Genomic DNA, 21,240 nt, shown 5'->3' with positions numbered 1-21,240 from the left:
TTTCACCCCTAGAACAGGCAAAAATAAATGTATTCATAAAAAGTATCATCACCTGTAATTTATGCAATGTCATGTATGCTATATATTTCTCATGTGGGCATTGATGTATGTTTGAAAAACATCTAGAGAACTTGTATATGCGAACATTGTAGTGCCATAAGACATGAGGATGTTAGTCACCCTGTAGCACAATATTTCAGATAGCATTCACATTGAACAAGTTCATGTATTAGGCCAGGGACGAGATATTGATGTGAATCATAGGTCCAGGGAAACTTTTGGGATTTTTACTTTAGATTCGTTGTTTCCCAAAGAGCCTATTTAGGTAATAGGCTATGGTATGTTTTATTGAAATTTCTCTTTTTCCCTTTTGATCTTGTAAAAGAAGCCACTCCCACAGTTAGTAGAGTACACCTGTTGCTGATTGTAAGAATGTTTAAAGCAGTGTGTGATGAAGTTGTTTTTGATGTCTTATGAAGGCCTTGACAGTGGCTAAAACATTGCTTGTTTTAAACTGAGGGGCATGTTTACACAACAAACTGAAAATGGAAACATTTTATGCATTTTGCATTTTGTCCATTCATTTACACAAAAACAACATTTTGGGGCATGAAAACATGCTTTTGAAAATAGGATTTAAAGTGCAGGTTTTTGAAAACAATGCCTTTACAGTCACCACATAAACAACAAAAATGTGAATTTGTGAAAACGGTGACATCATGGTAATGCGTATTACCTGTTCACATTTGTATTGCGTGTTTCTTGACAAAGTGACATCTCCAACTACTGGCCTGGAAGTGAATAAAGTTCTAATGTTTTTTTTTGTTTGTTTGTTTTCTTGAGTGTTGCATCTTTTCTTCAATTAAGATTAACTTTTGTTTTTTGATAGTACCTCCTCTTTAGATGGTTGAATATATCTTTTTAACCCTTTTTTGTCAAAATAATATCCATATAGCAGGAATTAATATAGCTATAATATAAAACATGTTATGTGGTTAGTTAATATCATGTATTAAGCTGACTCACTGGAATTGTTCTTAATGTAAGCAGTTTCTGCTCATAATGACTAATATATAAGAAACATATTTGACAGTTTTGAATTACAATCCAAATTTGGAGTCATCTGAAATCTTTGGAAAGACTGGAACTAGCACAATCTGTAGTTTCCTCAGGATGGCTATCCCGAGGCAAAATCAGGAAAACAAATTAAACAAGAATTAACGTAGCTGCAGTTCATTGCATTTCAGGCAGAAGACGATCAGGTATATTTCATACTTTTTCATCAGATACCACTCTTTGTATAGATGCAGTGAGTGAATGGTAATTTATATGATGTGTGTAATCTAGAGTCACATTATCAGGAAGACTATTCTAGAGTTGAGGAAGCAAATGTGAAAACGATCTACCTTCTTTAGTTCTATTCTATGTACTATCAAAAGATGTATGACCTAAGAGCGTGATGTATAGCGTGATAGAAGATCCGTTAAATACAATGGATCTAGTGCAGGTGTGCCCAATCCTGGAGATCTACCTACCTGCAGAGTTCAAACCCAATCCTTATCCAACACAGCTGTATTTAATTATCAAGTGCTCCTGAAGATCTTAAACCAGGTTTACACTGTACAATTTTGACCACAATTTGGCCACCTTGGACAAATTTAAGAAATACTAAAAGATTCCTCTGATCCTAGGCTAAAATATGTAATCTTGTTAGTTTGACGTTCACTGACAGGACATTGCAATCAGATTTGACCTCAGACAGAATTCTAGCAGTGTCAGAAGATTTGGCACACAATCCTGCAGTGTGACTTCTCCTATGACATCAATCTAATTGTCTTCATTTTTCAAGACAAGCCATGATCAAACTTAATGTTAGAAATTTCTTTGTTAGCCACCATTTCAGTCTTGCGTGTAATGCAGCTCACAGTCATCAGACGTGTTAATATAAAACTCCAGACAGGTTTTCTTGTGCACGTATTTTAACATGTCTTGATTGCTGTATGGTCTGTATATTTAATTAGTGTTAGTTTGGTCAGAAATGGAGCTGAACTTTACTGTTCAAAAGGTTTGGACACATTATTATTTAGAATGTTTTTGAAAGAAGTCTCTTATGCTCATCACGCCTGGATTTATTTAATCAAAAATACAGAAAAAAATAGTCATATTGTGAAAATCTATTACAATTTAAAATGTTTTTTCATATTAATATACATTAAAGGAAACACTTTACAATAAGGTTAATTAGTTAACATAAACTAATAATGAACTGCACTTATACAGCATTTATTAATCTTTGTTAATTTTAATTTCAACATTTACTAATACACTATTAAAATCAAGAGTTGAATTTGTTAACATTAGTTAATGTACTGTGAACTAACATGAACAAACAATGAACAACTGTATTTTCATTAACTAACATTAACGAAGATTAGTAAATACAGTAACAAATGTATTGCTCATGGTTAGTTCATGTTAGTTAATAAATGAACTAATGTTTAACTAATGAACCTTATTGTAAAGTGTTACCACTTTAAAATGTAATTTATTCCTGTGATCAAAGCTGAATTTTCAGTATCATTACTCCAGTCTTCAGTGTCACATGATCCTTCAGAAATCATTCTAGTATGATGATTTACTATCAATGTTGGAAACAGTTGTGCTGATTAATATTTTGTTTTGTTTTGTTTTGTTTTTTTTGTTTTTTTGTTTTAACCTGTGATATTGTTTTCAGGATTAGCATAAAAAGATTTATTTATTCAAAATAGAAATCCTTTCTAACAATATATGTCTGTACTGTCACTTTATCAATTTAACATGTCCTTGCTGAAAAAAGTATTAATTTCATTATTTCCTTTTTATTAGAAAAAAAGTGTATATTGTTACAAAAGATTTCTATTTTAAATAAATGCTTTTCTTTTTAAACATTTTATTCATCAATGAATCCTGAAAAGTATCACAGGTTATAAAAAATATTAAGCAGCACAACTGTTTCCAACACTTGATATTAAATCAACATATTACAATGATTTCTGAGGAAAGGATCATGTGAGACTGATACTGGAATAATGATGCTGAAAGTTCAGTTTTGCATCAAAGATATAAATTGTATGGTATAGAATATTAAAATGGAAAGCCATTATTTTTGTTTTGATTTTAATTTTGTAATACTAGTTCACAATATTACAGTTTTTGTCTTTTTTTTTGGGTCAAATAATGCAGGCTTGATGAACAGAGAAGAGACTTTTTTACAAAAACATTAAAACATTAATGTCTCCATTTTTGACCAGTATTGAAGACCTCCAGGAACATGATTGTGCACCCTGAGCTAGAGCATTATAGGCAAATAGGCTGTATAGGTAAACAGCAGTATAAATAAGTTAAATACTGTTCTTTTTTCTTAACCCTCTACAGGGAACACCTCTGCCTCTGCGTCCAGTGACCCTCCGTCTGTGTCCAACACCTCTGCCTCTGCGTCCAGTGACCCTCTGTCTGTGTCCAACACCTCTGCCTCTGCGTCCAGTGACCCTCCGTCTGTGTCCAACACCTCTGCCTCTGCGTCCAGTGAACCCGCCTCGGTGTCCAACACCTCTGCCTCTGCGTTCAACACCTCTGCCTCTGCGTTCAACACCTCTGCCTCTGCATCCAGTGACCCTCCGTCTGTGTCCAACACCTCTGCCTCTGCGTCCAGTGCCCCCGCCTCGGTGTCCAACACCTCTGCCTCTGCGTCCAACACCTCTGCCTCTGCGTCCAGTGACCCCGCCTCGGTGTCCAACACCTCTGCCTCTGCGTCCAGTGACCCCGCCTCGGTGTCCAACACCTCTGCCTCTGTGTCCAACACCTCTGCCTCTGCGTCCAGTGACCCCGCCTCGGTGTCCAACACCTCTGCCTCTGCATCCAGTGACCCCGCCTCTGTGTCCAACACCTCTGCCTCTGTGTCCAACACCTCTGCCTCTGCGTCCAGTGACCCCGCCTCGGTGTCCAACACCTCTGCCTCTGCGTCCAGTGACCCCGCCTCGGTGTCCAACACCCCTGCCTCTGTGTCCAACACCTCTGCCTCTGCGTCCAGTGACCCCGCCTCGGTGTCCAACACCTCTGCCTCTGCGTCCAGTGACCCCGCCTCGGTGTCCAACACCTCTGCCTCTGTGTCCAACACCTCTGCCTCTGCGTCCAGTGACCCTCCGTCTGTGTCCAATGACCCCGCTTCTGCATCCATCAACTCCACCACTGCAGCCAATCACCCTGCATCTGTGTCCAGCAACTCTGCCTTTGAGACCAGTGGAACTGCTTCTTTGTCAAATGACCCCACCCCTGCATTTAACGACCACATCTCTGTGGCCCAACGACTCCGCCTTTACAGTCAATATTTCCAATGTGTTCTACAAGCCAATAAAAAGAAAGGGGAGACAAATACATAATGGTAATGTTTCCATCTTTGTAATGCTTATTGTTGAACTACATTTAGTTAATTTGAAAGCTATTTCAAACTAAAAAATTTTTTTTTTGATTGGTTTCAAAATTAACACATAATTAACACACATTTTCTTTTTGTTATTGTCTAATTAAGTTGTAATTATGGATGCATGTTGTTGCGTTACAGAATGTTCACATAACAGCCAGGATGTGTACCATGGAGAGGTTGTGAGGGAGAGAGATAGGGAGGTTGGTCAGAATAAAGAAGGATAAAAAACAACTTCATTACTACTGTTTATTCCTCTTTTAAAACCTTCAAATGAATTGTAATGTTACATGTAAGTTTTGCTACTGAAACAGTAAGTTAACAGCACTGGTAACTGGCAACATCCCTAAACAGTTTCACTGACCAGTAAATTGTCCAATTATATTATTGTTAGGTAGACAAGTACATGAAAATAACTGTAGCAGAAAACAGTTATTTTATTCCTTGTGCTGTTTAGCTTGAAATATAATGATGTAACAGATCTTGATACATTTTTTTTTGTCTGTCCGTTCTTTAAAGGGAAGAAAAGAATATCTTTTTCGTTGGCAGCCTTGCGCATCTTGGTAAGTACAGACATTTTATTTGGTAGCTTATTCGACCTTATTGTTCTTCTAAGTTCCCAACCACATTCCTGGAGGCCCACCAACACTGCACATTTTGCATGTCTCCTTTGTCTGACACACCCATTTTAGATCTTTGAGTCACTACTAATGAGCTGATAGCCTTAATCACTAATCAGGTGTACTCATCCATGACCGTTAGGGTAATTTTCACCTAAATTCTACAGGGGTTGGACAAAATAAACTGAACACCCATTATCATAGGGGTCAATATCATTTGTGAAGGCTCTGGTGAAAAAACAAACATTACAATTTGTCTTTTTTATATTGTTGCTGTTTATCTTCTCCAGTTTGAATATCAATGCAGTGTAAGTGGTTTTCAGCAGTATTTGGTACAAGCCATGGGTAAGATGGGTGATATGTCAGACGTCCAAAAAGAGCAAATCATTGGAGCCCATTTAGCATAAGCCTCTGTAACCTTAACCGCCAAACTGGCAACTGTTCTAATTGATGACATTCAACAGGAAACTATTCAAAAGTTGTATAATAAGTTTGGAAGCTGTATTTAACACAAATTTTGGTATAACACCTTAATAAAGAAATATTGCATTATTATATATATATAATGTGTGTGTATATATATATATATATATATATATATATATATATATATATATATATATATATATATATATATATATATATACAGCTATGGAAAAAATTAAGAGACCACTTAACATTGATTTCTGAACTTGGAGTGGTCTCTTAAGTTTTTCCATTGCTGTATATATGTACAGTACAGTTCAAAAGTTTGGAACCACTAAGATTTTTAATGTTTTTAAAAGAAGTTTTGTCTGCTCACCAAGGCTACATTTATTTAATTAAAAATACAGTAAAAAACATTAATATTGTGAAATATTATTACAATTTAAAATAACTGTGTACTATTTAAATATATTTGACAAAGTAATTTATTCCTGTGATGCAAAGCTGAATTTTCAGCATCATTACTCCAGTCTTCAGTGTCACATGATCCTTCAGAAATCATTCTAATATGCTGATCTGCTGCTCAAGAAACATTTATGATTATTTTCAATATTGAAAACAGTTGTGTACTTTTTTTTTCAGGATTCCTTGATGAATAGAAAGTTCAAAAGAACAGCGTTTATCTGAAATACAAAGCTTCTGTAGCATTATACACTACCGTTCAAAAGTTTGGGGTCAATAAGAATTTTTATTTTTATTTTTTTGAAAAGAAATTAAAGAAATGAATACTTTTATTCAGCAAGAATGCATCAAATCAATCAAAAGTGGCAGTAAAGACATTTATAATGTTACAAAAGATTAGATTTCAGATAAACACTGTTCTTTTGAACTTTCTATTCATCAAATAATCCTGAAAAAAAATATTGTACACAAATATTTTGTACAATTGTACACATTAAATGTTTCTTGAGCAGCAGATCAGCATATTAGAATGATTTCTGAAGGATCATGTGACACTGAAGACTGGAGTAATGATGCTGAAAATTCAGCTTTGCATCACAGGAATACGCATCACTTTGTCAAATATATTCAAATAGAAAACAGTTATTTTAAATTGTAATAATATTTCACAATATTACTGTTTTTACTGTATTTTTAATTAAATAAATGTAGCCTTGGTGAGCAGACGAAACTTCTTTTAAAAACATTAAAAATCTTAGTGGTTCCAAACTTTTGAACTGTACTGTATATATTTGCATTATTATGTGTAAAATTAAAATAAAATTAAATTATGTGTAAATTGGTATTTATTGTTTTATTTGCACATATAGAGGCACCTCTTTCATTTGATCATAGAACATTAATTTTTGTTAATTATGTAATTAATTATTTTGTTAATTATTAATGCCATTTGAAGAAACAGGCACAATGGAAATATTGCTGGTCATATAATTATTGCAAGCCATCATTCTGATACAAAGTTTAGTGTATTTAATTATTATATTTCATAACAATACTTATGACTAAACTATAGAACTATTGAAGTGAAGGACATGTAGGGCCTCATTCAAAATCATAGCATGTTATTAAATATAAAAACAAGTTATTAAATATTTTTTTAAAAAATAGCCTACACCAAACACGGTATCAGCATACGATAGCTTATGGATTGTGATCAATACCTGCTTCAGATGTCATGCATAGTTAACAGTGAGTGGTGGTTCATGGAAATATTTTTTATAGTATAAACTCATGGGCAGTGCTGGACAAAATAATTTTTGGCTGACAGAATTATTGTTGTATAGAACTGATAAGATGAAAAAGGTGTTTCTGTGTCAATGAAATATTGAAACTATAAATGAACCAATGTAGGGAAAAAAAGAAATTGAGTCAAATTCTCATTTTTACATTGTTAAACTAAACTTTCCAGTGAGTGAATTGAATGGTCAAAAAGACTGGGCACATCTTTTGACAGGGTGATTTCAAGTTTTATAACAACTACTGTCTTTCTTTTTTTTTTCTTAGTGGCAAGAAGTGGCGGAGTACATGGGTGTCCGAGGATGCTGTACAGTAGTTTGTGAACTATTTGCTTCTGTTTAAATTCATAAACATTTGACATATCAATGCATATAATGAAATAAATACAAAATATGAGTAGTAATTGTGCTTCAATGAATTTGTTTTAACAAATACATTGTACTTGAACAGTGGATGCATGCCTATGTTAATCTTGCAAAACAGCAAAGCATCTATCACATAATACATCCTACAATAAAGTATTGTGTTCTGCAATGAAGTGTGTTTAATGTTGTACATTAAAAATGGGGTTTCATTAAAAAATAAATTTATGATTGATTTGTAAGAAAGGTATCCTGATTCTTTTAATAAAATGATACAGTAACATTGATATAACATGCTGTGGTAAATACAGTAAACATGCCAGGTTTCAGTTACTTGGGAGGAATGCTGCAAAATGCATTACAGGACTAGGTTATAGGTTATAATTCTACAGACACTTTTGGCACAACTTTGTCTAGGATATGTACTAGGGAATTATCAACATGGATCCTTTACTGCATTATAAAATAGAACATACACCGTACCAAGGAAGAATTTAAGGAAGTGCAAGAAGATGAGGATAAAAAAATGTTTTTTCTTCAAATTACAGAAGGTTTTATATTGTGATTATTTATATTGCATGCATTTTTGCACCTTGATCTATGTCATAGTAACAAAATTATCTCAATGATATCTGAATGGCATATTGGCCTTATGTAATATTACAAGGTGTGTCAGACTGTAATGCTTTCTTAAATGTAATGAATATCTGAATAATTCTACTATAGAGCAGCTAAAAATAGAATTTGAATTTGAGCTGAATGACAACTCTGATTGTTAGAGCTGCTTTACAGCAGAATTTGAATGCCATTTGAATATTTTTCTGTTTATTACTGAGCTTTGAATCAATCTTGTATAAAGCACTACAACAATAAATGTGACAACTTCTGTTATACATATAAGTTGGATTAGTTGTTTCAGGTTCACCCAATGCAACTGTTTATAAAACACAGATATAAAAAGAGATAATCAGTATGTAATATAGCCATATAAGTTTTTAACATTTTTGACAACTGCTTGTGGTATAAATTCCCACTGTATGCACATAAGCTAGATAACTGGTTCAGTCACCACAGATCTCTATTATCCACTGGTGGCCCTCACACTGAGTCAGATGGTGTCCCATCCCCTGTGATCACTATAACTTGGGAATTAAGAAACTCTTGTGCCTCACTAACTTGTTGCACAGAAGTAACCAGGCAGGACTCCAGACAATGCCCTTGACATCTTGACATCACAGCCAGGTGTATCTCAGACAAATCACAGCGAAATACCCACTGCATGTATTTATTTAGAATTATGCATGTAAAACATATCATAAATATCAATGCTGCAAAGTAAAAGTGATTAAGTTTTGATTCTTTTTTTTTTTTTTCATCAGATCAGAGTCTCACAATACCCATCAAAAACTGATACAAGCATAATGAAAATATGGAAAATAGGAAAAAGATAAAATTCTAGAATATAAATGTGACTCAACATAGTTTGTTGTACATGATGAGGAGAATACATATGTGTAGGATTTATTGCCCTTCCACCCCCAGGGGCCCAGTAGTGACCCCTTGAAGAGCAAAAAAATGCATACTTTGAATGACTGTAAATCAAAGTCTGATTAGTATATTTAAAAGAAAATTTGCAGGACAACTCTTTATGTTGTGTTTAATAAATAATGTTAGATACAGTTTCCTGACATATATAGAAAGGTGGTATAAATGCGTTTTAAAAAGTGTGCATAGTAATATACAAAATTTCAGCCTATCTCTTAAATATGTCACAGAGGTTTGCCCAATGAACATATTTAAATATCCATTGATTCTTTAAAGATGGAATTTATTTTATTTAATAAGTAAACGTTTTTAAACTACATTACCCATAAGCCTCCGCCATTCTGTCGATGGAACGTGAAATCATGGCGCTGATACTTGTAGTTCTTTGAAGTGTGTGCTTAGGCTTAGGGTTAGGGTTGTGATGTCGATAATCGGGTTATTTTCTCTCAACATAGCAAAGTGGTATTGTTAACTGAATGTATAACTGGCATAATATTAACAGCAAAACGTACTTTGCAACAAGAAGCGCTTTTTAATAGGGGTTTAAAGATCAACCAACCAGAGCGGTTCCTGCCGGTGCTGTGGAGCCAATGACAACGCAGTTCAAAAGAGGCGCCATGCACACGTCTACATATATGGTCAATTACGACAGGATCTTCCGGTTTTATATGGCGAATTTATTAATGAGATGAATGCAAGATTCCTATAAACATTTATTTGGTTATGTTTTATACATTTATAATTTCCCATTAAACGTAAACTAGCATTTTTAAACGATAGATTCATTTGTGTGGTTAACCTGATGTAGAAATAGGCTTTAAGTTAGGCTCTTCTAAGCAAGGGCCAAATGGTTTCCATCCATTGCATACACCATGGGGTTAAGTAATATTAAATATATTAATTAATTACACATATTAAATACATAAACATTTACCCCCAGTTTCACAGACAAGGCTTAAGATAGTCCTGGACTAAAATGCATGTTTGAGCTGTTTTTAGGCTTTTAAAAAAAAAATGTGGCACATGTAAGCTTCTGAAAACAGTCTTAAGCCTGAAATAAGATCCTGAATTTGAATCATTACACACAAATCTAACAGTACTCACCTGAAATGGGCTAAAAATCAAATAAACCAGTTGTCAATCAGTCTATTAGGGCAAGGATGAAAAAGGACCTGGGTAGGCATTTTAGTTACATATCAGCTCTAGAGCAAAGCAGTTTAGCACATTTATTGGACAGGTCACTGCAAACACATACAGTACATGCATTTTCAAACATCTACCCCATTACATCAAATCTGCAGCACACTCAACAAAATTGGTTGGGAGCTTCTCTGTGAATTTGTAATGAATTTGGTACATTTTGGTAAAACATTGTACATATAGTCATGAATATTACAGGTTACATCAAGAAGCTATTTAACAATAAATAATAGTGAATGCAAGTAATATTTTACAGTGTAATTTTTACCATGTAAATTATGAAATTTAATATAAAAACAAGAATTTAACAGTAGGATTACACATTTGCACAACACCTTGTCAGTGTTTTATCAAGTAATATAGACAGTTAAGATTTAATGGAAATTAAATGAGTATCATAAATTAGTGTATGTTGCTCAGTTTTTTCACAGTAATGATTTACAAGGTTTTTAAATTTCAAATGAAACTTCGTCTTCATCCTCCTCCTCATCCTCTGAACCATACTGGATATAATCCTCATCCATGTCAAGGTAATCATCATCTTGCAGTTCCTCACACACCTCACAATTGTCTAGGACACTACCATACAGCTGCCGAACCGAGGATATGTGACTTTTTAGGTAGCATAGTTTCTGTAGTAGAGCGTGAAGTCCCAGAATTCCACTTTTGGAAAGGTCAGAGTCCTGTTCTGTAAGTAACACAAAAACACAAAATTATAAATCATTTTAAGGAGGTTCTATTCTGCTTTAATTTTCTGCAATTACAGCATCAATTAACTTATTCACCAGTTGAAGAAAGCGATTATGGATTATTAACAGAGATTCAGTTAAAGTGCAAGATATTATGGACATATTGATGTTAATATTGTTTTTTAACAAAATTAACAGAGATGTAGTACTTACTCTTCTTTGTTATATCAACAGTAACATGACATGAAAGGTCATTTAGAAGAGATAGATCCCTTTTGAGGCTTTTCCAGTGATTCCTGATTTCATTCAGGACAATGCACTCCTCTTCGGTAAGGCGCTTCAGCAGCATCAGTTGGTCAAAGGCCCTTTTTTTGGTGACAAGATTATCTGTGAAGATATTTCCAAAAATAAATGACATGAATAGTGTATCAATATACTTTGTACAAAAGGTGTTTAAATATTTAATTAAAAAATGAATATAAATTAAAAAAAAAAATTTCTGACGTTTGCATGTATAAACAGAAACAATTACTCAAAGCTACAATTTTTATGAATGTATTATACATTTCATTAATGACAACTATTTTATATTCATCATATCCATCAATATACTACAAACTTATTTACTAACCCTAACCCTAACCCTAAACCTAAAGCATGCAAGATGTCCTGCTGCACAATAGGTATACACAACATCCACTGTAAGCAGATAAGCTGCTACATACTGTAAATACAGTACACACATCTAAATGAGTAACATAACATACCACGCTCATCCAGTACCCATGCCCATGCATAGCTCTCACATGCCAGAATTGAGTCGGCTGACTGCAGCTTTTCAGGTGCTTCCCTGTTGTACTCATCCACAGCTGCACTAAATTTGGCCTTTTCCTCCAAAATTTTTCTACGGAGTTTGTGTCTTCTTTTGTTTCCATCTGAAAAGACAAATGCAATGCCATAATGTGTGCAATTTAAGACTCTTTCTTTAATTAAAATGCAAAATACTGTACATATTTGTTAAAGAACATGACATTTATTTCCTTTCCCAAAGTTCTTCAGCTTAGTGCCATCTAAGGTTTCACTTTTATAAAACACCACAACAGAGTGTAGAAATTGTTAAGAGGGCCTATTATGTAAAATTCACTTTTTGAACATTGTGTCCCCTGTGTGTATAACCAACCACCCTACAATCATAAAAATCAATTTTTTTTTTTAATGATCCCCATAAATCAGAAGCAGTGTCTGAAAACGCACTGTCCCAGTTTTCTCCCTACTGTGACATCATTGAAGGGAAAAGCCCTATTCACTGGCAATGATCTCTGCCCTATTAGAATAGATCCCTAAGGGAGCCGCACACAGTCCGCCATGTTTATACCCTCTCTAGAGCAGATAGTGATATAATGTTTCAGCTATTCATACATTATATCTAATCTGTTGATGGCTGTAATAATGAATATCTGTGGTTAAAAACTAAGCTCAGAATCGATCCAGAATCATTGGGAGAGAGAATCGCGATGCATTGTTTTTTTTCTCCCACCCCTAGTATGACCAACACAATATTAGGTTAAACATAAACTGTTCCTGTAGGCCAGGCCTATATGCGTAACATGCAAGTTGATGCTTACTCTGAACACTGCTTTACTCTCTCGCATGTCACGTGACCAGAGTGTAATCGCAGCCTTTGCATTTAAAAAAATCGTATTTTATCATATTGTGATATCACAAATGCAATTAATCATTCAGCCCTATTTGTGATTCAACTTTTCATATCCAGAACATGAAAGTACTGCACCTTATAACGTGTTTTCGCAATCGCCTTTCTGAATGTGCTAATGTGGCTAAAGTTACCACTGTCTCTTACTGTATTCACAGAGACCAGAGCTTGTTATTTTTAACCTGAAAACGCTCACTGTCTATAATTCTGAAGCACACTTTTAGTACTTAAAAACAAATTAATGACATAGCTCTGATCTCTGTGAATAGAGACAAAAAGTTTAGCCACATTAGCCATACAGTAGGTGTAAAAACCCACACAAACATTCACAATATATAATGTGGTACTTGCATGTTCTGAATATGAATTTGGATCACAAACAGTTGGTATTAATCCTTTTTTGGGAATTTTATTCACTGCATGAGATTCTTCAGACTCCAGTTGTTGTTGCTGGAGAATCCAAACTAGCACAAGCTATAAAGGTTACACACTCTTGAAAAGGGAGTGAAAGCAGCTGATCATTTGTATTTAAAGAGACACATGAAAACACCATGTTTTTGCTCACACCCAAATAAAACATACTATAATAAATAATCCCTGGGATTAGGGCTGGGCGATATATCGCATGCGATTGTCATTCGCATTTCGTCAGTAAAGCCGGTTCCCTGATTACCGCTATGTAAGGACTTAGCCTATTTATTAGCTCAATTTAATTGTTACAGGGAATAAGAATTGAATCAACTGTAAATGATTCACTGTAAATGATTCAGAATTAATATTTAACACTTCATCAATTATTTGTCCAGCGAAAATTGAGGTTAGAGTATTTTACCAATTCTGGATAAAATATTATTCTGCGGCCAACAGTAACAATATTTTATTATGATTATTGTTATAATTGTAATTATTATATTATAAGCAAGAGGTAACTTGATCTTTTACGTTTAAGGCAGTAATTTGACACACAGCACAAGAAACTCGTATATGTGAAAATCAAAACAAGATTTATTGACTACTTCTAATGATTACAGGAAACTAAGGCTAAACACACACACACACACACACACACACACACACGCGGAGTTGATGAGTTATGAAAAGTCCCAAGTTCAGTGCTAACTTAACTCATAACCTGAGGAAAATCACAAAAGCAGAGCTTTGGCTTGATTCTTTAGGTTTAAAGGAGTTTCACCAGTTTCCAGCAAGAGAGAGAGAAGTTTGCTTGTACCTGCGTTTGCGGTGACAGCTGAGGTAATCGGGTTGTTCCGTGACTCGTGTACGGCGGAATCCCGTTCTGGATTGGCTGTCTTTCAGGTGACGTCTTCTCGGGAAAGCCCTGTGGGTTGCGCGGAAGCTTTGAAGGATGTTGCTGGCTGGTGCAACTGTTCCGAGCGTCTGGCTTGAGCGGCTCTCTTCTTGGGAGACTTTGGTCAGATATTTCACAGAGGGTTGCGGAGTCTGGATGTGACGGCTGTTGAATGATCAGCGGCGCAGCTCGTGGTTGAAGTCGGGTGTTGGATGGAAAATCAGCCCCGGTCAATCAGTTATCAATGACCCATGCGACTTTTCCGCCGTGGTCAAAGTAGCGGTGCTTCGGCCACCGGGCTTCAACGACTGTGCTTCAGTCCGGCTTCTGACCGATTTCGAGCGATTTCTGACCGACTTCTGACTGATTTCCTGACTTCTGATTTTGACTTCCAGCTTGTTCGGACAGCATAGTTTTAAGGGAGCGATCCTCCAATGAGACGTTGCTACGGAGATTAGACACGCCTCGTCTATTGTCTATTGATCACACCGCGTGATATCTGCAGAACATTCTCCTGTTTTATTAACAACTTTATAAAGTTTCTTAATATTTTCCTGATACTGAATTTCAATGTTTCATTCACACAGAATTACACAGAATTATAAATTCTGCATTTAGAACTCAAACATGACACACTTCTTACACACATATTATTAGACTGACCTAATTAAAACAATGATTACCAGAGAAAGAAGAGGCATACGGGAATACAAACATATACTGCATTGACTCCAACATGTTAGTAATCACATCATAGCAAATGTTATTTTGGATATAGTTAATACTTTAAGTAATCGACAATTGTCCCTTTTGAGATTCAAGATTGAGTCCTTAAGCCTAGTTTAAACTTTGACCGGAGTCACGAGTGACCGGGTCAGGATGGATTGCTCACACAAGGGAGGTATTGATAGGACAGATTCGTCTTTAAATCCGTTGATGGGTGTTTTCCTGTTCCGTCCGATAATACAAGAGGGTTTTGTGAGAGAATCAATAGATTTAATGTGATCAGATCCACGTGATGGGTTCTGATTAGTTTATTGCTGATGAGCTAAGAAGTCCTTTAGACAGAGTCCTTTGTTAAAAGAAGTCACGTCATCACTTCTGTTAAGGCGAGGTGTTTCCTGTCAGGAAATGGATCTTTTGGACCAAATGAAGCTTTGTTCAATCATGTTGTTCATTGATAAAGTCATTGGTAAGTTCTGTCGAGCGATGCCCTACAGCTAAATCGCCATCACCTGCTTTCAAATGGAGCGGCATTTAATAGACAGAACCGTAGTTGACTGACAAGCTACGCAATATCGCGTTCATTATCGAAGGCGATTCATCTGCGATATTGAACGTGATATTGCGTGGCTTGTCAGTGATGTACGGTTCTGTCTATTAAATGCCGCTCTATTTGAAAGCAGGTGATGGCGATTTAGCGGTAATCAGGGAACCGGCTTTACTGACGAAATGCGCGTGACAATCACATGCGATATATCGCCCAGCCCTGCCTGGGATATTTTGAATTGAAACTTCACAGACACATTCTTTTATTACAGCTTGTAAAAAGGGGGATAATATGTCCGCTTTAAGGCCAACTCACACCACACAGATTAATGCCAACAAACACCAACAATCAAGCTGGCCATTAGATTTAGAGATTTATGAAAATAACTGCCCCAACAGACAACAACAAACGCTGACTGAACATGTTGAGACAGGAGAAAACAAATCCCAACAAACACCAACAGACTTGATGCATTTGTTGGTGTTTGTCTGAGTGGTGTGAATTGGCCTTTAAAAGCTTTAAAATTATTTAATGTTTAAAATGATCTAACCTGTTTGACGGTAAAGATCTCGCTTCCTCTGCCTGATGCTCACATAAAGAGTCTCAATTGTCTTCTGGAGTCCCTGTTGACTGCTTGCATTCTCCTTACTTGTTGCTAAATTATTGATAAGATATGCTTTTACAATAGAAATAAACATGTACATTATGATTACATCCGAGGTATAAGGATGAGGCTTAAATTAAAAAAAAAAAGTAGAAACAAAAGTCATACACAACACTACAGTCAAACTTCTGTTACTGAAAGGGTTAAAACAATAGGTACAGTGCTAAAATAATCTAAAATATGCCTACCTGTATCAGCCCACTGCTGGATTTCACTGGTCCAGTCTTTAAGCGTGTCATCTGTTACTGCAAACTCTGTCTTTAGTGCATCAAGGTTTAGGGACTCCTCCTGAATTTGTGCTTTTGTCTAATGAACAATACCATAAAGTGCATTTGTTAAAAGATAAAAACTAATGACAGATGCATACATGATTATTGACCCTTTTCAAATGGAAAAACAGGATATACATTTTTTTTTTTATTATTAATACATAAAGTTGGTCTTGGAATTCACAGTTTTGACTTTATAGTTGCCACTTGCTTACTGAACCACAGCAAATACTACAGCAAAATTAAACACTAAAAGACTACAGCTGTCACCTGTAAAAGAGAAAAGCAATTTAGAAACATACCTTTATTAATCTTCGTGACAGCACATTTGCAAGGTTGTCAATTTTGCGTTGATTCCATGCCATGGCCTGGATAGTAATCATGTCTGTCCTAGCTAAACAATGTAAAATAATATAAATAATCGATTGCTCCCATTAATGTTGCATACTATTTTTTCCATTTTGGTTTGTTTAAAAGACTGATATGAAAATGGACTTGCATTAACACCTCTAGGGATGATCAAGTGTCAGGTAAAAGTTTAATACTAATCCCATTTAAAAATTAATGGATTTTTTGAGTCCCATTTGGTAACTTTGCATTGTATATGTTTGTAGTTATGCACTTACCTCCTTTGGTCATGTATTTACTGCATATAGCAGTTCTCGACAAGAAGCTGTTTACTTGTTCCACCTCTTCACCCAAGGTGGTGCCTTCTCCTTCTTGGTTTCGGCCACCCCACTTAATCTTGTGCATGGAGATCAAATATTTAACAAATAAAACAACCACATCTTTTAGAATATACACACAATTTAACAATTACTGATCATAAATACACAAGTCACAAATTGGTACCCTCATGCTCTGGAAAACAGTTTACCTCACATTTCCACGAGTGGGCCTTTGCATGCATCACTGACAGGAATGGCTTCATGTGCAGGAGAGGAGAAAGCTCTGGACAATCATTAACAACTCTCTGCAGGTATGGCCAGTACTTGCATATTACGTCAGTGCACATGAACTGAACATTCCTTGGAGTCAGCTCCTTTTGGAGAAACAAAGGATATGCAAATATTTCCCCCCTCATCATGTTCAGACTTCTCAGCAGCACACCATGCCGACAGACAGCCACCTCCATCCCCTCCTCATCCAGCTTGTTGATTTTCTTTGGGATGGACTCCCGTGCTGCAGTCCACTGATTCGATCCACAGACACCTTTTCCAGCAGACTATCAAGAGGAGAAAGAAATGTGATGATCCAACAACATTGTATTAAATGATGTTTGTGGGTAAATGTCTAAGGAAATATGTGGGATGAAAAAATGCCAACAGACAGACATTTCACATGACCACACGTTGAATTTTTGCATTCCTGCAAGCCATGCGAGATAGAAAGATATGACAATTCAATGCATTGGACTTAATTTTGCTATTGTGTTTACATGAATATGTCCATTGCTATTTTTTGTTCAGGAAATAAAATTTTTGAAAGCACTGACAAAACAATAAAACCTACGTGCTTTGTCTTCTTACTAATGTAGTCCACGAACTTGGAAACATCTTCATCCTCACAGACAAAGACACCCTTGAACAGACCATGATCTTCAGCCCTTGAATATAATTACATAATTACTTAATGAAAAGCTAATTGGCATTAAATATTATTTTAATGCTTTTCACAGTGTTATAGAATTTCTCCTACCCTCTTTTGAAGCGATACAATTTCCTGTTACCATCGACTGACACAGCAAGCATAAATGGAGAACAGGCTGGACAGTCAAACACTTTCAGTCCACAGAGCTGATCAATTTCAAACTGGCAGGATCTCCATTCGAAAAAACTTCTTTGAAAAGCATCTGTGCAGATCTTTCCATCCTGTAAAATAACACACACAAAAAAAACATAAACCTTGTAAGAAATAGCTCACTCCCAAACATGAAAAGATGAAAAAAGGAAATGATTCAGTAGTTCATTCAATTAATACTCGGCCAAAGAACTCCGTCCGCTGTTCCAATAAACTGATGAAGGACTGTCTAGAAAGTCCAGGAGCAGTCAATTTCATGTGGTCATATGACACAAACACATCAATTTTGTACAGCGTTTCACAGCTTGCTGTGGCAGGCCAGTAACCAGACTTGATCAGTTGTGGGATGCTGGTCGTTCTGCTCATATGGCATGTCGAGCATGTGAAGGTTGGCAAGCTGACATTGTAGCGACCTATTGAAATAATAACTGTAACAATGTTCGAGTTTGTAGGAGGGAAGACAACAGGGTCGGCTTTCGTCTGCTGACTGCTCTTTATTTTCAACACAAAAACAAAAGTGTGCAGACAGGCACAAAACGGTCATAAATCAAGAAAATCACTCCAACTAAAATAAACACAGGAATCCTGGAGTGTGGCAGCCAGCAGTCCTTCTCTCTCTCACTCGCTCCTGTTTCTCCTGGCGTTTTATACTCTCTCCACGCCAATTACTGCAACAAGAGACAGGTGTTTGTTATTTGCACTTAACCCACTCACATACCGCGCCTCTCCTGACGCTCTCCCCCGCTGCAGGGTTCGCTAAACCACGCCCCCCTTGCCACAATAACAAAATAGTATCTGGTATAAAAACAAAATCAATAAAATATCTATATTTTTTTTATAAATACACTGAACTCACCATCAATTCCAATGAGAATAGCCTTTTTACCTCCTGACACCACAATGGTATCAGTGGCACAGCTGCAAATTTGATCAGGTGTCTCTAGAGGCAAAAGGCAATCTGGAAAAAAAAGAAAAAAAAAAAAAGTAAGGCTAGAAAATTCAACCTTTACCAAAAATACCATAGCTGCGTTATTATTATGATTACATGGAATTCACATGATAGATTAACATGAAGGTATTATAAATTCTAAAACAACTGAATTACATGCCTTTTTCCTCAAAATGGAATTGGCCGTCAATATCCACCTTCACCAAAGTAGACGGGGATATGGCCTGAAAGAATCCTTCAACATCTGTCTCTCGGTTGTGCAGTTTCCTTTCATGGGCCAAAATATCGCAGTCTGCACAGTATAGCTGTTTAGGAACACAGTCTTTACAGCGGATAACAGATCGCTTCAGTTGGCAGTGCTGGCACGGTCTGATCTCTGTGTACTCAGCTGTTAATAAAGATTCCACCATCTCTGGCCTCAAAGCTGCCCACTTCTCTTTAGCCTGGGCCATGCGAACTGACCATGTGTTTGAGGAAGTCGGATTTGAGCACTGAATGTCTCCAGTATCAGCCAACAGATCCTCTACCTCTTGATGAAGAGTTTCTGAATTAGAAAAAAACTAAAGTAATTATAGTGTTCATGGCAGTTGGTTAGACTGATCATTACAAAGCAGTGATTATACTGAGAACTCTTTAAACAATACAAACATACACACCTATATCTTCAACTGCTGGCCAAACAGTGTGAGAAGGCTGTGACGGAATTTCACCTAAGAACAATGAAACAAGAAAAAGTCACTAATAACTCTGCATGACTAGTTATTTTGAAAAGTGTTGATGTCATTACTTACCATGATCAGTGTCTACTTGCCCAGACTCCAAAGATGATGACATAGCTGGACTGTTAATCGTTGTAGCTAAAAAAAAACAGATTAAGATTAATAGAAACATACAGAACAGACAAATTATGATGCTACTCATTATGAGAGGAGAAACATGTATAAGCTGCAAGAATACATTGTGCAAAATAACAAACGTACCTTTGGAAATGTTTGCCTTGGTAAGTTTTGGCCTTCTCCGTTTTGGCACAAGATGCCCAAACTCATCCCTCTCTACAAACGAGACTGGTCTGAGACGAGTGCTACAGGCTTGTTTGGTCTTCTTTTTCAGCTAGAAAAAAAGGACTTATTTTTTCTTTTGTAAATTCATGTTGAAACAAAATGCTTCAACATGAATGATCGTAAGCTAGGTCTTTTAAATGTATTAACAGATAAAAATACAGCAAATTAATTTGAATTAATAAGTAATTAAATGAAAACAAAACAAAAAATTTAAATGAAATGTATTCATCATTACTGGTGGAGGGTTGAAGGTTTGTAGAATTTCTTCAGCCTCCTTGGTAGCTGCTTCAAGTGCAGCACTGGCAGCTTTGAGTTCAAGTTCCCTTGTAATAATTGCAGCTTCCTGACATAATTGGTCAAAACCTGAGTTGACAAGATGCCATATTGAAGAAGAGAAAGAAAGAGAAATAATCAAAGAAAAGTCTAAAGGCAGAGAGACGAAGGAAGAGAAGAGGGATGGATGGAGGGAGGGAGGAAGAGAAGAAGGATGGAGGGAGGAAGAGAAGAGGGATGGACGGGGAAAGAGTCACGGTGTATGTGTGTGTGTGAGAGTGTGTGTGTGCGTGTGTGTGTGATTGAGAGAGAGAGTGAGTGAGTGAGAGAGAGAGAGTGAGTGAGTGTCAGAGAGTGAGTGAGTGAGTGAGTGAGTGAGTGAGTGAGTGAGTGAGTGAGTGAGTGAGTGAGTGAGTGAGTGTGTCAGAGAGAGAGTGAGTGAGTGTTGAGAGAGTTACCGTGGTTACGATGGCAGTTGGCAGCAAAAATATCAGCTCCTGATATCAGCATAATTTTGCCAGAGAATGTATGATTTTTATGACTCAAACTGTAATTAATTAATTGGATACTTAATTGTGAACAATAGAGGCAGAAGATTTTAAAGGTAAGACCTCTAAAAAGATTTATTTTTCTGTCATCACCTAAAACTGGATATAAACTCAACATATCAAGCTAACTGCTAGCCAAGCTAACATTCCGTGGCAGTTAATTCAGTTGAGAACAACATGGGCCTACCTAAAGCAGAGGCATTTTTCAAAAATGAAGAGGAGTTGGAGGTAATATATCCAACAGAAGTTAAATCTGCCAAAGATAAGAAAAAGATGAAAGAAATTATCCTGAGAGAGAACCCAGAGATACTGCTGTCTGACTACACT

General features: G+C 36.1%; 2 protein-coding genes and 1 long non-coding RNA gene across 3 annotated transcripts; 1 reads left to right on the top strand and 2 right to left on the bottom strand.

Annotated features, from left to right (window-relative positions):
- The first annotated feature begins 4,340 nt into the window (after nucleotides 1–4,340).
- Nucleotides 4,341–7,956, top strand: LOC125251253. Its single transcript, XR_007180954.1, has 4 exons — nucleotides 4,341–4,420; nucleotides 4,601–4,662; nucleotides 4,979–5,022; nucleotides 7,531–7,956. It is a non-coding gene; the product is annotated as an uncharacterized LOC125251253 (long non-coding RNA).
- Nucleotides 7,957–10,382: 2,426 nt separating this feature from the next.
- Nucleotides 10,383–17,648, bottom strand: LOC125251873. The gene is made up of 9 exons (XM_048164975.1): nucleotides 17,613–17,648; nucleotides 17,160–17,507; nucleotides 16,909–17,026; nucleotides 16,585–16,676; nucleotides 16,202–16,319; nucleotides 15,900–16,004; nucleotides 11,827–11,994; nucleotides 11,273–11,446; nucleotides 10,383–11,058 (listed from the first exon to the last, which is right to left on the bottom strand). The coding sequence occupies exons 1-9, from the start codon at nucleotides 17,646–17,648 to the stop codon at nucleotides 10,820–10,822; spliced, it is 1,398 nt and encodes a 465-aa protein (XP_048020932.1). The 3' UTR covers nucleotides 10,383–10,819.
- LOC125251115 lies at nucleotides 17,611–20,590 on the bottom strand. The gene is made up of 9 exons (XM_048164049.1): nucleotides 20,328–20,590; nucleotides 20,012–20,141; nucleotides 19,823–19,888; nucleotides 19,688–19,741; nucleotides 19,192–19,575; nucleotides 18,939–19,040; nucleotides 18,263–18,495; nucleotides 17,981–18,153; nucleotides 17,611–17,888 (listed from the first exon to the last, which is right to left on the bottom strand). Exons 3-9 carry the CDS (start codon nucleotides 19,863–19,865, stop codon nucleotides 17,717–17,719), a joined length of 1,161 nt encoding a protein of 386 aa, XP_048020006.1. The 5' UTR covers nucleotides 19,866–19,888; nucleotides 20,012–20,141; nucleotides 20,328–20,590; the 3' UTR covers nucleotides 17,611–17,716.
- Nucleotides 20,591–21,240: the final 650 nt, after the last annotated feature.

The sequence above is a fragment of the Megalobrama amblycephala genome, linkage group LG17 (assembly GCF_018812025.1).
Source record: "Megalobrama amblycephala isolate DHTTF-2021 linkage group LG17, ASM1881202v1, whole genome shotgun sequence".
Lineage (NCBI taxonomy): Eukaryota > Metazoa > Chordata > Actinopteri > Cypriniformes > Xenocyprididae > Megalobrama > Megalobrama amblycephala.
This window is presented reverse-complemented; position numbering and strand designations above follow the sequence as displayed.